At 33.7% G+C, this 15,380-nt stretch overlaps 1 protein-coding gene across 2 annotated transcripts in view; it reads right to left on the bottom strand.

Moving 5' to 3' along the window:
* Positions 1 to 2,261: 2,261 nt before the first annotated feature.
* Positions 2,262 to 15,380, bottom strand: part of LOC106064633 (palmitoleoyl-protein carboxylesterase notum1-like) — a 53,646-nt gene continuing 40,527 nt past the window's right edge. The window contains exons 9-16 of one of the 2 annotated variants that reach the window (XM_056033921.1): positions 13,859 to 13,964; positions 11,982 to 12,170; positions 11,278 to 11,375; positions 10,481 to 10,634; positions 7,391 to 7,438; positions 7,121 to 7,216; positions 5,881 to 5,945; positions 2,262 to 4,700 (exon numbers count right to left, since the gene is read on the bottom strand). In XM_056033921.1, the coding sequence (XP_055889896.1) occupies positions 4,486 to 4,700; positions 5,881 to 5,945; positions 7,121 to 7,216; positions 7,391 to 7,438; positions 10,481 to 10,634; positions 11,278 to 11,375; positions 11,982 to 12,170; positions 13,859 to 13,964 (971 nt within the window). In that variant the 3' untranslated portion in view covers positions 2,262 to 4,485. Of the gene's footprint in view, positions 4,701 to 5,880; positions 6,000 to 7,120; positions 7,217 to 7,390; positions 7,439 to 10,480; positions 10,635 to 11,277; positions 11,376 to 11,981; positions 12,171 to 13,858; positions 13,965 to 15,380 lie in introns of both variants that reach the window. The other variant, XM_056033920.1, reaches the window with a different exon arrangement.

The raw sequence follows: 15,380 nt of genomic DNA, 5'->3' as shown, positions 1-15,380 counted from the left end.
TAAAGTTTTGTGTTCTAAAAGGCGGGATTCACTTGTTTTAATTAAACTATTCCTTCTGTTGATTGGATTGAACATTTAGGAACTGGCGACAGCAATAAATAACATTTCAAGTAAACAGATTAACAACATCTTCACTCATCTATCAACCAGAGACAGTACAATAGTTTCTAGTACTTTTTATTGTCATTTTTAATTTATTCAACCTTTAAAATTTACATTTTCAATTCAAATCTACACCTTATCACTACAAAATAAAGGATATGTAACCATGGCAACACAAAATGCAACATTATTTTGAAAGGAAAAAAAAAAACTTCAACGCACATTGAAAGGAACAATACAAAACAATAATAATCTGATACAGAAGTCTAAGGGAAAAATATTTGGACCATAGACCTAGAGAAAATACATGTAGCCTGGATACTGAAGCAGTTTAGTTCTTCAACATTAGAAAATTATAATCTTTAATTTGTTAAGTTATCATCTGATACAATTCTAATAATTAAAAATTATGTTTTGATTTCTAATAGAAATTTATCATGGTGTATGAGCGTTCAAGTAGGCCTTTTGTTTATTAAAAAAAAAAGTTTATATCAATTCACTTTGTCTGTCTGTCTGCGTGGAATCTTGTACACGTGATTTCTCACACTTCCCATTCTCGGATCAATTTCAAACTCTGCACAATAATTCGTTGTCGATGACTACATATAAATCAATAAAACAATTAACAAATTTTTTGTAATAAATTTGTCATAATTTATTAATCTTATTTAATATACATATCTACTAAGCTAAGGAGGGAGGTCAGCTTTGTTTAGAGAATTAGGTCGTTCGCAAAAAAAAATAATATTTAAACATTACTTCTTTAGACGGTAAAAACTTTTTTTTTATAAGTACTTGAATGGCTCAGTGGCTAACACGTCGGCCTTACATCTTTAAGGCTCGAGACTTCCAGTTCGTATTTAGACACGAGCAACCATTTTTTTTTTTAAATACTTTTAATATTAAAATTTTCATGAAGTTATATTGAGCATTGTAAGTAAGTTGGGTACAGTCCCTTTAAGAACTCTTCAAACGTAGTTTTTTAAACTCAATTATCTTCTCTTTGTTTACATTTGGTTTACTAATACAGGTCAGGAGAAAAGAAATGAAGAAATGTGTAGGTGATATCTTATCTTATATGATGCTGACGTTATTTCAAAAAAGAAGAAGATTACGTCCTACGCGTCATGCATTTAGTCATGCATATTAATCAATGATGATGCGACAGATATCTGGAACGCATGCAATATATTACTTTAAGTGAAAACTATTTCAAAATAAATAGAAGTAATATTAATAAACAATCACGGCAGTGGCGTAGCTAGTACCGGAATGGGGGGGGGGGGGGGTTCAAATTTGAAAATCCCTCCCCGGACCCCCACTAAAGAGTCCCCAAAATGAGTGTCCGAAATTTGTTTTTACATTAAATATTTTGCCACTATCTCATGCCATGATGTCGAATGTCAAAATGCAGGGACCCATAAAGAGGTCAAGCCCCAGGGCCCTCCAATCCCTAGCTACGCCACTGCAATGACACAATATTAAAATATCCCTTTTGCGAATTATATAATAAAAGTTATTAATTTTGATTCTGCAGAGCTTAATGCTTTTTTTATTTTTCAAAAAATACATAGCTTATCAATGCTTCATTATTCAGTACACCTGATACATCTATGAATCTATGGATATAAAAATCCCCCATAAAGCGATGACATTGCAATCCAGCTTTTTGTTACTCAGAAGTGAAGTCAGAAATTTAAAAAAAAACAATCTAATTTACATTAGAAACAGAGTCACATGTCAAGAGTTGAGGTACAACTCAGCCATTTTATCCATGACTTTAAGAGCCATCCAATCGATTCTGAACAGACAGAAAGCAAAAAAGAATTTAAACACCAGAAGGAATCATTGAATACATTTTGGAAGCAAGGACCACAATAGTAGATGTAACCTTTATTGTTGTAGAGATGGTGGGTTCTTAAAAACCTGAGAGATAATGTCACTGTGTTACGAATAGAAGAGCCGAGATATTTATTCAGTAGTGCTAATTTATTTTATGTTTGCTTTGTACAATACATCAAAGACTACCAAGTTTATTTTTTATACCTAGATCTCATTTCAATATGAATAATTTTTTTTTTATCTTTATCTCTCAATATTATTTTCGCTGCTCTCTGTCTCTCTCTCTCTCTCTGACTATCACATAGTATCTCTCTATCTTTATATCTCTCCTTTCTTACCTCCTCTCTCTATAACTGTTCTCGCACATGTTAAAGTAAATCTATTCAATGTTAAAAGTATATTAAGGCTACTTGCCTATCTGTTTGAGATAAAAGGGGCTGGTGAACTAAAACTCATCTGTTTCAATGGCTGACGGTTAACTAGGGCGTCAATGGGCCAGGACAATGACCGACAGCCTTTACTTCGCCATCGTTATTCAGGTTCCCATTAAATCCAACAGTTCATGGGTTTGGGGAACTCAGGGAGTCCCAAGAATCGTGACATTCAAAATTGTACCAGAATTTGAACTTCAGATGCCTTGCTTTGAAATCTAAGCACTTTTCCACTGAGCCATCAAGTCCCATTTTAACATTAGCTATCTCTAAACATCTTTTTCCAGTTTAAATATGTTCCTAGTCAAAGCTCCACCCAAAGCTCCACCCCTTCTGTCAATCTCCCTCCCCCTCTTTTTTTTTCTTATACCATTAGATGTGCTTCTTATTCAACAGATAAAAAAAAACTGTCTACATCCAAAATTTAGTTATGTTTGAATCAGTCTTATTTCATTGCTTTGAGATATTTATGCAGATTCAGAAAACCTGTTTTAATTCAATCTAGGTGCCATTTTGCAAAATATGTCTCTTACACTTCAAAGAGATGCATATGAACTCTTTCTCTCCTAAATGACGATACCAGTGTTGATTCCACCAGAACGTGGTAAATAATTACGGAGAGAAAGAGTTAACTAAATCATGAAAATCAATAGATCCATACACAGATTAAAACTAGTAAAACAACATAGTCATTGCACATGAAACATTCATAACTTCTAGTTCACATACAAATATACATATAAACAAAGCAAAGCTTATATATATATATAGAAAGATACCATTATACATATATCATTGCGTGTAAAATTGTTGATTAATAATTATCAATTAAATGGAATTGCAAATCATTAATGAGGTAGAATGAATAAGATAAAATAGACAACTTTTGTTTCATTTGGAGAAAGTTTAGGTAGAAAAACTTTTATTTTAACTGAACAGAGGTAGACATTGGTAGTCCAAGGGACACTACTTGAACAGAGGCAGGAATTGGTAAGCCAGGGGACATCACTGTCATTGAAATGAATTAGGGGATCAAAAATAAAACAATAGATTGTCAAGAAGATGGCAGTGGTCCTGTTATTAGTTTGAATTAGTCACTGCCTATAGAATGGCAATAAACTGGACTAGTCATAATATGTTTCTGAAATATCATAGATAAAGGCTTATCATAAATTATCCCTATATGGCGTTGTCAAACACTTTGCCATATATTAGCAAAAGAAAAAACTAGAATATAACTTCTTATACATTTACAGTATATAAATTTAATACGTCAGGTTTTAGCTGGGACTAAATGTATGTGACGAGAACATTTATTTGATCTGGGTATAATATTTTTCTTTTTTCTCCTCATTCTTTCTAGTGAATCTATAGTCAAACTAAAATCTTTCAACATCCAGCCATTTGATATCATTACTAGGTCCAGATATTCGATTCATATTTTTAATTTCCCATTTGTAATACAATACTCATAATGCATTTAATACTTTATAATATTCCAGTATATGCCAATGTTTACATTATACTGACTTGACAATAACAATTTGTCATTAATGAATACATAGCTTGCTTTGTGTATAGTTAGCAATTGCGCCCAGTTTGAAATAGCACAGAAGTTATCAGTCAATGTTTTTTCTCCAAGACTCCATCAGAAATGTGCTTATAAAAATAAAACCTTGACAATGTTTTAAAAGAAACATACAAATAGTTTGTGGTATCGCCAACACCACTAGATGACTTTAGGAACTGTTCTGAATCATCCTTTTGTTAACTACTCAGAATTCCACCAGCTTCATCAGGATGAAACAAGTTTCTTAATATCAATATTACTGATGACATCAAATCATCAAATATCAGTTTTTAAAATCCATTTTCAACCAATAGAAAATTCTTCATCATATAAATAAGTATAGAAAACTGAATTTTCTTCATTTTTTTTGTTTTTCCATTTTTACTTAAATTTAGTTTGCTCATAAAAATCATGCTTTTTAAAGCTTTTTTTTTTATTTTTCCACATGAGAAACTTAGGGTTTAGATCCTCCACTGAATGACACAATGACTCCATTAACTCTGCATGAATCACAAGTCTAGCTTCAGATATCTTCTTGTTCTAGGAACCACATAACCGGCTGTTTGCCATCTTGGACGGGTCAATGCCCATGACTGCCGCTAATGTCTTTAAAAAATAACTGTTGACCTCTGTCATAGTCTCCCATCTGGATTTTGCACAAGAGCAGTTGCAGTGAGGCCAGGGGCATTCATCCAACAGTCTCCGCTGACAACGTTTCATCACCGAACGAGAGTAACGTTTCTTGGCCTCTTTGTCTGAAATTCATTAAAAAAAAACAATATACTTTCAAGTCATCAAATTCTGTGTACAACATTATGTGATACAAAGATATATTCTGATTAATTGAAGTATATTTTCAAATTACGCCTCTAATTAAGCTACATTTAGTTTTTTTTTTTATTTAAGAGTGTCCTATTCTAGTAATTATATTACAGATTAACTAAAGACATTAGATAGAATAAGTGTATTGGATTCTTGAGATGATTCAAATGATTCAAATACTAGAAAAGTTCAAGAGCATTCATCATTCATAAAAAAAAAAAAAGTGTAGACACAGTGCCCTTCAACTTTAAGTCAGTTGTTACAGCTACCCTGGTTTTAATATTAAAAAGAATAGTTTCTAATAAAATAATAAAATTAAAATATTCAAAGACATACTTCCTCACTTTAAAATAACAAAATCAGTTTTTTTATAGTTAAATTTTGATAGGACTTTGTAATATTGAATATTGGGGCATCAATCTAAAATATATCAAGCAACCACTGCCAAAACTAAAAATTAAAATGATACATAACTTCAACTTGATTATTCTTTCCGAATACAGGAATCTTGTTTAGGCTAGCTGGCTCAAAGCTCTACATAATAATAAAGTGTTTGATCCTAATCAGTTAGAATTGGCATTTTAGGGTAGGGAATTATCTAGTTTGATTTTCATATGCTTGTACAGTACTCAGGCAGTATTTCAGAAATGGGGTGTTGGGAGTCAGGAATACCGTATTTGATATTGTCTTGATTGTTCTGGGGTAGAGGATCCTTGTATCATTTTTCTGTCTCTGGTGGTTTCAATAGTTAGGTAGTATGTCTTTGCTATTAAATAATATTTCTATTACTATTATTATATTTTTAGGTTAATCACTTTTCAATTGTTTATGATTTAATACTTGTGAATTATGAGAACTTACAAATAAAAACCTATTTAAAAAAATGCCCACAAAGAGGCAAGAGGGCCCATAAAAGAGGCATATAAAGCCCAAAAAAGAGGCAAAGAAATGAGGCCTAAGGCCCAAGGATTCCTATGATGATAAAGCTAAAAATGAACCCAAATTCTGAGGTTTCCTAAAAAAAATAAAAAATATATAAAAGGGAATAAATAAATAAATAACGCAACCACTGTTTTACATATGCTGAGAAGTGTGTGTGTAACAGATTCTTACTTTTCTTCTCTTTCTTTTTCTTGTTCTTCTTTCCTTTCTTTCTTTTCTTTCTTTTACCCTGACTGCTAGGTGGGGCATCAGACAATGGAGGATCAGTTTTAGGTAAAAGAGATTCAAGACTTAAAACAAAAAATAGAGGATTGATACAAAATGTCTACATATAGGTCTACATTTGGTTGTAAAACATAGTCATTGGACATTGTTTCCTTATTTTTTCAAGTACCATAGTTAGTACTTTAGTACGCCTTATCTTCCATACTTCCATATCTTATTCAGAGATCACTAAATTTAGAAAGCCTTCAGGAGAGAAGACTCAAAAGTAAAGTAGCAATTATACATAAAATACTGAACCATAATCTTCAAATACAAAAACAAAATTTAATAAAATACTCAGAGAGACACAAAGATAAAGGCAAATTCCTCGTTCCGTATGCTAGGACAAATTTGTACAAATGCTCCTTCTTCCCTAGTGCTATTAGAGCATGGAATAGGTTGCCTGAGCTAGCCAGGAAAACCAGTGACTTGGCTGGCAGAATTTAGGTCATTGGTTAATATGCATGACTGAATGCATGACGCGTAGGACATAATCTTTTTTTGAAGTAACGTCTTTATTTTATAAGCTAAGAAGATAAGATCTTTTGTTTATTCTCTTTGCATTTGTTTGACAGGGTTGAGATGTTCCCTCAGAAATAAAGATTGTTAAATCAAAGCCTAAACCCTCTGGAGTTACGAAGGGGGGAGGGGGTTTACTGTTAGGGTTCGAACCCAAGACCTTCTGGATGACATTCCAAAGTGCATATCCAATCACCAGGTTGGTGAGATTAGAAACTGTCCTTAGGCAAGGACGGTCTCAGGGGATGGTGACAGGGCCAATGCCCCAGGCCTGTGCCTAAAGGGGGCCGCACGATGAGGAGAATTTTTCGTCACCGTCAGCCCATTGAAATGACACTCACCCAGGGCCCAGCGCTCTGCTAAGGCTGCTTCTGCTTTTTGCACTCAGCTAACAAAGCTTAACTTGAGTAAACTCTTAAATTCAAAATCCCTAGACTTCATTCAGAATTAAAACTTGAGCCCCCATCAGTTAGGTAGCCCAGTGGAAAATGCACCTCAGCCTTACAGCTCACATTTCAACATGCAGGTGTTTCTGACCTATCTTTACTATATTGCATTTAATAATTTGAACAAACAGCATATTTTTTTAATGATATAGACTTAAGGTCACAAAATATTGATGGCTTACTTTGACTGAAGACAAGAGGAAGTAAGTGCGCCAGACTCCCAGCAATGAATAGATTCAGCGAGTGATATCCCTTGAATTCTAATAGCATGCCATTCCCTGGAAATGAGTTTTTTAACAAATTATAGAATGAATGTTGATGTAGTTCCCCTATTTATTGTAATGTTGAAACAAGCATGCATTGGAAATGTATGCAGAAAATAGCACAAACGTATTTTTATTCTTTGTGAAGTCAAGATAAGTTCACGAAATATAAATGTAACTCTTACTTACGGCTGTGTTAACACCTCGTGGGCCACACAAGCAGGGGCGAAGACAGCCCTGAAAGAAATGCAAATAATAACGTGAATGTTTCTATAGTTTCAATTCAAATATCAAAAAGCTTAAAGTGTTTGTGGACATCAAGTGGAACTGAATAAAAATTGTCAAAAGATTTTTGTAGTCATTCTTAGAAATAGGGAGTTGTTTATTTTTTCTCACATCATTAAAGTCTCTTAAGCAGAAAGAGAAAGGTGGGGATAATAACATAGATGACAAAGAATGCTAGATCTCATGTAAATATAGATGATAAAGAATGCTAGATCTCATGTAAACATAGATGAGAAATATGTTAGATCTCATGTAAACAGAAGACAATGATAATGGATGGTAGATCTCATGTAAACAGATGACAATGATAATGGATGGTAGATCTCATGTAAACAGATGACAATGACAATGGATGGTAGATCCCATGTAAACAGATGACAATGACAATGGATGGTAGATCTCATGTAAACAGAAGACAATGATAATGGATGGTAGATCTCATGTAAACAGATGACAATGACAATGGATGGTAGATCCCATGTAAACAGATGACAATGACAATGGATGGTAGATCTCATGTAAACAGATGACAATGATAATGGATGGTAGATCTCATATAAACAGGTTGCAATGGATGGTAGATCTCATGTAAAAAGATGACAATGATAATGGATTGTAGATCTCATGTAAACAGATGACAATGGATGGTAGATCTCATGTAAACAGATGACAATGACAATGGATGGTAGATCCCATGTAAACAGATGACAATGACAATGGATGGTAGATCTCATGTAAACAGATGATAATGGATGGTAGATCTCATATAAACAGATTGCAATGGATAGTAGATCCCATGTAAAAAGATGACAATGATAATGGATTGTAGATCTCATGTAAACAGATGACAATGGATGGTAGATCTCATGTAAACAGATGACAATGGATGGTAGAACTCATGTAAACAGATGACAATGATAATGGATGGTAGATCTCATGTAAACAGATGACAATGACAATGGATGGTAGATCCCATGAAAACAGATGACAATGACAATGGATGGTAGATCTCATGTAAACAGAAGACAATGATAATGGATGGTAGATCCCATGTAAACAGATGACAATGACAATGGATGGTAGATCTCATGTAAACAGATGACAATGATAATGGATGGTAGATCTCATATAAACAGGTTGCAATGGATGGTAGATCTCATGTAAAAAGATGACAATGATAATGGATTGTAGATCTCATGTAAACAGATGACAATGGATGGTAGATATCATGTAAACAGATGACAATGACAATGGATGGTAGATCCCATGTAAACAGATGACAATGACAATGGATGGTAGATCTCATGTAAACAGATGATAATGGATGGTAGATCTCATATAAACAGATTGCAATGGATGGTAGATCTCATGTAAAAAGATGACAATGACAAAGGATGGTAGATCTCATGTAAACAGAAGACAATGATAATGGATGGTAGATCTCATGTAAACAGATGACAATGGATGGTAGATCTCATGTAAACAGATGACAATGATAATGGATTGTAGATCTCATGTAAACAGATGACAATGGATGGTAGATCTCATGTAAACAGATGACAATGATAATGGATGGTAGATCCCATGTAAACAGATGACAATGACAATGGATGGTAGATCTCATGTAAACAGATGACAATGATAATGGATGGTAGATCTCATATAAACAAGTTGCAATGGATGGTAGATCTCATGTAAAAAGATGACAATGATAATGGATTGTAGATCTCATGTAAACAGATGACAATGGATGGTAGATCTCATGTAAACAGATGACAATGACAATGGATGGTAGATCCCATGTAAACAGATGACAATGACAATGGATGGTAGATCTCATGTAAACAGATGATAATGGATGGTAGATCTCATATAAACAGATTGCAATGGATGGTAGATCTCATGTAAAAAGATGACAATGACAAAGGATGGTAGATCTCATGTAAACAGAAGACAATGATAATGGATGGTAGATCTCATGTAAACAGATGACAATGGATGGTAGATCTCATGTAAACAGATGACAATGATAATGGATTGTAGATCTCATGTAAACAGATGACAATGGATGGTAGAACTCATGTAAACAGATGACAATGACAAAGGATGGTAGATCTCATGTAAACAGAAGACAATGATAATGGATGGTAGATCTCATGTAAACAGATGACAATGGATGGTAGATCTCATGTAAACAGATGACAATGATAATGGATGGTAGATCTCATGTAAATAGAAGACAATGATAATGGATGGTAGATCTCATGTAAACAGATGACAATGGATGGTAGATCTCATGTAAACAGATGACAATGACAAAGGATGGTAGATCTCATGTAAACAGAAGACAATGATAATGGATGGTAGATCTCATGTAAACAGATGACAATGGATGGTAGATCTCATGTAAACAGATGACAATGATAATGGATTGTAGATCTCATGTAAACAGATGACAATGGATGGTAGAACTCATGTAAACAGATGACAATGACAAAGGATGGTAGATCTCATGTAAACAGAAGACAATGATAATGGATGGTAGATCTCATGTAAACAGATGACAATGGATGGTAGATCTCATGTAAACAGATGACAATGATAATGGATGGTAGATCTCATGTAAATAGAAGACAATGATAATGGATGGTAGATCTCATGTAAACAGATGACAATGATAATGGATCGTAGATCTCATGTAAACAGATGACAATGATAATGGATCGTAGATCTCATGTAAACAGATGACCATGGATGACATATTTCGTATAAATATAGATGATATAGATCTAGATATAATGAGAACTCAATGCATTAGACTATTTAGAATCTTTTATGAAGAAAAAAAATTTCATGTAAACAAAAATAAAACAGAAAACTTCTGAATAATGTATTCTGTCAGTGATAGATTTTTTTTTATTTACACACTTACGCAGCACACATACATGGAAATCACAAGCTGCGTTGCTAGGCAACTAGTCAGTGACTACTCACGTGACATTCTGTAGTGACTGCTTCACTTCCTCTCCCAGGCTGAGGAGATAGCGCCACTGCTCTGAACTCAGATCACTCCGCGGTCTTTCGTCAAAAACATTATTTACTTTGATCTGGGCGGCATCATACAAGTTTTGAATCACATATATGGAGGCTGAAAAATTAGAGAGATCGCACAGGTAAAACGTGGAGGCACGTTTATATGGGTCGGCAAAATATTGAAAGAGAAAGCCTAGAATAAAAATCTGGTCAACAAAATAATAATTAGGTCAAGCAGAAGAAAAGAGCAGTCTGGGTAGCAAGCGATAGAAACAGTTACTGTGTACGTAGATCCAGCACTTTTTACAGCAGAACCAAAGCCTTCAGTTCACATGCTGTGTCTAATTATTTTCTAAGCGCATCAATAGATTTTTAAAAAATAAATTCTTTTTAGACCTTGTGGTCTAGGGGGAAGCTTTTTAGACCTTGTGGTCTAGGGGGGCAGCTTTTTAGACCTTGTGGCCTAGGGGTCAGATGATGTATACGGTTAGACGGTTAACGAGGGTGTTATGGGGCCAGCACAACGACCAACCGCCTTTACTCTTTCCTTTTATTGACAAGTACACATTACAGTTGTGAGAACTTATGGACAAAATAGAAAACCGTGGTTTTAATCAGGAGCTCCCTGGTTTGTAATCCAAGTGCTTTACCAGTCAGTCACCATTTTTTTTTCAGCACATATGTCTACAAGAGAAACTAAATCTAGAATTTCCTAATGACAAGGAGGGGGGTTACTGATCACTAGAGATTCTACTTACATTTGATAGAGGAGACAACTCTGTGACCAAAGAAACATCTCCAGATCTCATTAGGGTAAATAGCTATACAAGCTTCAGGGAGTCTAGGTACCCATACTCTGAAAACAACCAGAACAAAAACAGCCTAAAATGGACGAAAATTTGTTTCACACAAAAAAAAGTAGTAAGTCTTTCAATATCTTCATGTTATTTTATCAAGTAGAATTTTGTAATAAAAATAGAGATCATGGAAACATATTTTTATATTCTATTTTTTTAGGTAATTTTTTTTCATTTTCTTAAGAAGAAAAATACCCCTCTCATTTCATCATTTGATATTTGACTGTTTAAATGCATTGATGAAGTAATGTCCAGATATGTTTTTATAGGATGTCAACGGCTAAATTTAGAGTTTCACTCTACATCAAGTGTAGAAAATTTGTGAAATAATACAGGTTTAACTTAGAATGATTATTATTCATGACAAACTCATTCGGACATGGTTTGTGTAGCCCATATGTAGATCCTGCATTGCTTGGCTCCCATTCAATTCTAGTGATCTCCAAGGAACATTACCTTCCCCCTTTTAGCTCAGCTCATTGTTTTGGGGGCACGCATGTCAAGTGTTTACACATCTACTATAATGCATTCTTTTCTTTTACTAATTTGAGTAATCAAAAAAAAAACTAGAACCAAAAAAAAACGTTTTCAACAAATCGACTTACTGAGCCCCCTTTTGAATACCAGCCATAGGGGAACAGGTGAATGCATCTCTGCAGTGCTTGGCCCTGAAGGGCTCATTATCCAAGAACCACCCAGCATCCACCAGACCCCTGACGTCGATGCTCGGATCACTGGCATGGATGATGTCAGCTATTCTGTCAATGTTGATAAGGACACCAGTTCCACCAGCACTGTGGATAAACCAAGTCAAGGTTCACAGTGACATTATTAATTTTTAGATATAAACAAAAACAAATAACAAAAACATGAATTAATTTGCTTTATATAATCTAAGAAACGAAATCAACCTAGTAATTTGCTTTATAGAATCTAAGAAATGAAATCAACCTAGTAATTTGCTTTATAGAATCTAAGAAATGAAATCAATCTAGTAATTTGCTTTATAGAATCTAAGAAACGAAATCAACCTAGTAATTTGCTTTATAGAATCTAAGAAATTAAATAAACTTGTAGGTTCAAGCAGTTGAGAAAATTATATATTCACTTCCATACTTTAAACAATCTCAATAAGCCTCAGATTTTTTTTTTAAATTCGATTTATTTACGTTAAGGCGGTTGGTCATTGGGATGTCTACATGACACCCGAGTTACACCGAAACTATGACGGCACTGATCCTAGTACCTGACTGCCTAGGCCGTGCGGTATGCGCGCTAGACTGGCGTTCGATGGTCCCGAGCTCATACCCTGCCCGCTGCCATCCCCGTCGTCCTGCGGGAGATTTGGACTAAGATGTCATAAATCTTTGTCAGGGGTTCACTTTATATGCTTGACTCTTGTTCTTGTGTTTTTTTAACTTGGCTCACTAGGGGTTTCACTTATACGAACAAATATTACTTGATTCTTAAATTCTTCAATTCTTAAATATTACAACTAAGAACAATTAAACTTAATACGCATCAACTTTAACTCCAGATCTCCAAGAATATAACAATGATATTTGAATATCCAATATAGCTCAAATAATGCACAATAAATATTAATATTAATATAAACAAACACCAGTCCAGCAAGTAAACGTCCAACCTTCCTGGACCGCGAGCAAGACCTCACTAACTTAGCACACTCTCTCGCACATTCAACGAAGACTTAATCACTCAGTTCACAACACGTGCAACACTATTCACATTCACAACATGGGGATATAACAATCATACCAAGATATCAAAGTAACATTCTTTCTTGGAATACATCCCCCCCCCTGACAATCTTCAACTCTGAATATCTCAAATACGAGAAAACATTTGAAAAACAAAACAAAAACAAAAACCAAAACCAAAACCAAAACCAAAACAAAAACCAAAACAAAACAAAAACAAAACAAAAACAAAACAAAAACAAAACAAAACAAAAACAAAACAAAAACAAAACAAAACAAAAACAAAAACAAAACAAAACAAAAACAAAAACAAAACAAAAACAAAACAAAACAAAACAAAACAAAACAAAACAAAAACAAAACAAAACAAAACAAAAACAAAACAAAAACAAAAACAAAACAAAACAAAAACAAACCAAACCAAAACAAAAACAAAACAAAACAAAACAAAAACAAAAACAAACCAAACCAAAACAAAACAAAACAAAAACAAAAACAAAACAAAACAAAACAAAACAAAACCAAAACAAACCAAAACAAAACAAAACAAAAAAAAAAAAAAAAAAAAAAAAAAAAACAAAACAAAAACAAAACAAAAAAAAAAAAAAAAAAAAAAAAAAAAACAAAAACAAAACAAAAAAAAAAAAAAAAACCAAAACAAAAACAAAACAAAAAAAAAAAAAAAAACCAAACCAAAACAAAAACAAAACAAAAACAAAAAAAAAAAAAAAAACCAAAACAAAACAAAACCAAAACCCAACCTTGTCCCAGCGACCAGAACAGTCTTTGCTTGCTTCAACCCTTTCTTTAGCAGCTCCGTGAAGACTTCGTCGAGAATTCTTGATCCCATGAAAGAAAACTCCATAGCTGTGAAAAGTTCAGAAAATCAAACTTAAAGGGAAACTCCGATGGTTTTTCAGTTATTGAGATATTTAAATTCTGCGTAAAAAAAATGGGCCTCATTCACCAATCGTAAACAAACAACATTTAGTCACGTGATCTTATTGATAAAACAACGAAAAAAACTGTCACGTGACAACTATCATGAATTAAACATGAGATCGTAAATTATATAGAAGAGATAGAGCACCACGTGGCTAAATGTTGTTTGTTTACGGTTGGTGAATGAGGTCCATTGTAATAGTAAACATTTTACCATTTTGCATTTAAATGCTTAGAAACATTTATATTTAATAAATTAGACAGTAAATTCTTGACATCTAAAAAAAAACGTGATTCTTTGAGATTTTGTTTTTAGGTTAGGCATACGTCACTTCCCTCAACAATACTGAAAGAGAAACTACATTTAGCCAATCGTATTGCTTCATTATTACAGTAGCTGTTAGTCTTTTAGGCTTAGTGAGGGTCTAGTCCAGAGCTATGGTACAGTTATATATAGAGAGAGAGATCTAAAAGGATAACCAACTCGAGAAAAAAAAAAGTAACATTTTCATCTAAACCCCTCCCTGTCCTAAAAAGTAAATAGATCGTGTGTCGACGACTGATTCTAACAAAGTGGTCAGTGTTAGGCTATTCTAGACTACGTGCAGTCGGTCATGACAAGACAACCAAGTGATAATGTTTGTCTATGTTGAGTGGTCAGGCGAGAAAATACACACTGCCGTGGTTAGTCAAGCATGTAAATCTACTTTCAACACGCATTTTTTTCTTGGCTTACAAGATCCTAGATCTAACTGCATAGACGAAGATATATATTTTTTTAACGAGAATGTAAACTTTACTGTATGGTCTCCCGTTATACAACAAGTCAACATATTAAATTAATAGGTTAGTGTGACGTCACATAGAAACCCGGTAAAAATCTGATCGTTTTGGGTGCGCAGAAAAAATATGTCCCCAAAACATAAATTACGAAGCTATTATTGCAAATTAAAAAAAAAAAAAAAAGAATAATGCATTCATTATCTGTAAATCAAAACACATATATCAAAAATTGTCAAAACCATCGGAGTTTCCCTTTAACTAGAAACTATTTTAAATACTTTTTAACAAAAAAGCTTATATTGTATATCTGCTATTTCAATGAGGCTATGTTGAGTGGTCAGGCGAGAAAATACACACTGCCGTGGTTAGTCAAGCATGTAAATCTACTTTCAACACGCATTTTTTTCTTGGCTTACAAGATCCTAGATCTAACTGCATAGACGAAGATATATATTTTTTTAACGAGAATGTAAACTTTACTGTATGGTCTCCCGTTATACAACAAGTCAACATATTAAATTAATAGGTTAGTGTGACGTCACATAGAAACCCGGTAAA

Source organism: Biomphalaria glabrata, chromosome 6 (assembly GCF_947242115.1).
Source record: "Biomphalaria glabrata chromosome 6, xgBioGlab47.1, whole genome shotgun sequence".
NCBI classification, from domain to species: Eukaryota; Metazoa; Mollusca; class Gastropoda; family Planorbidae; genus Biomphalaria; species Biomphalaria glabrata.
Note: the sequence above shows the minus strand (reverse complement) of the source record. Positions and strands in the feature narration are given on the sequence as shown.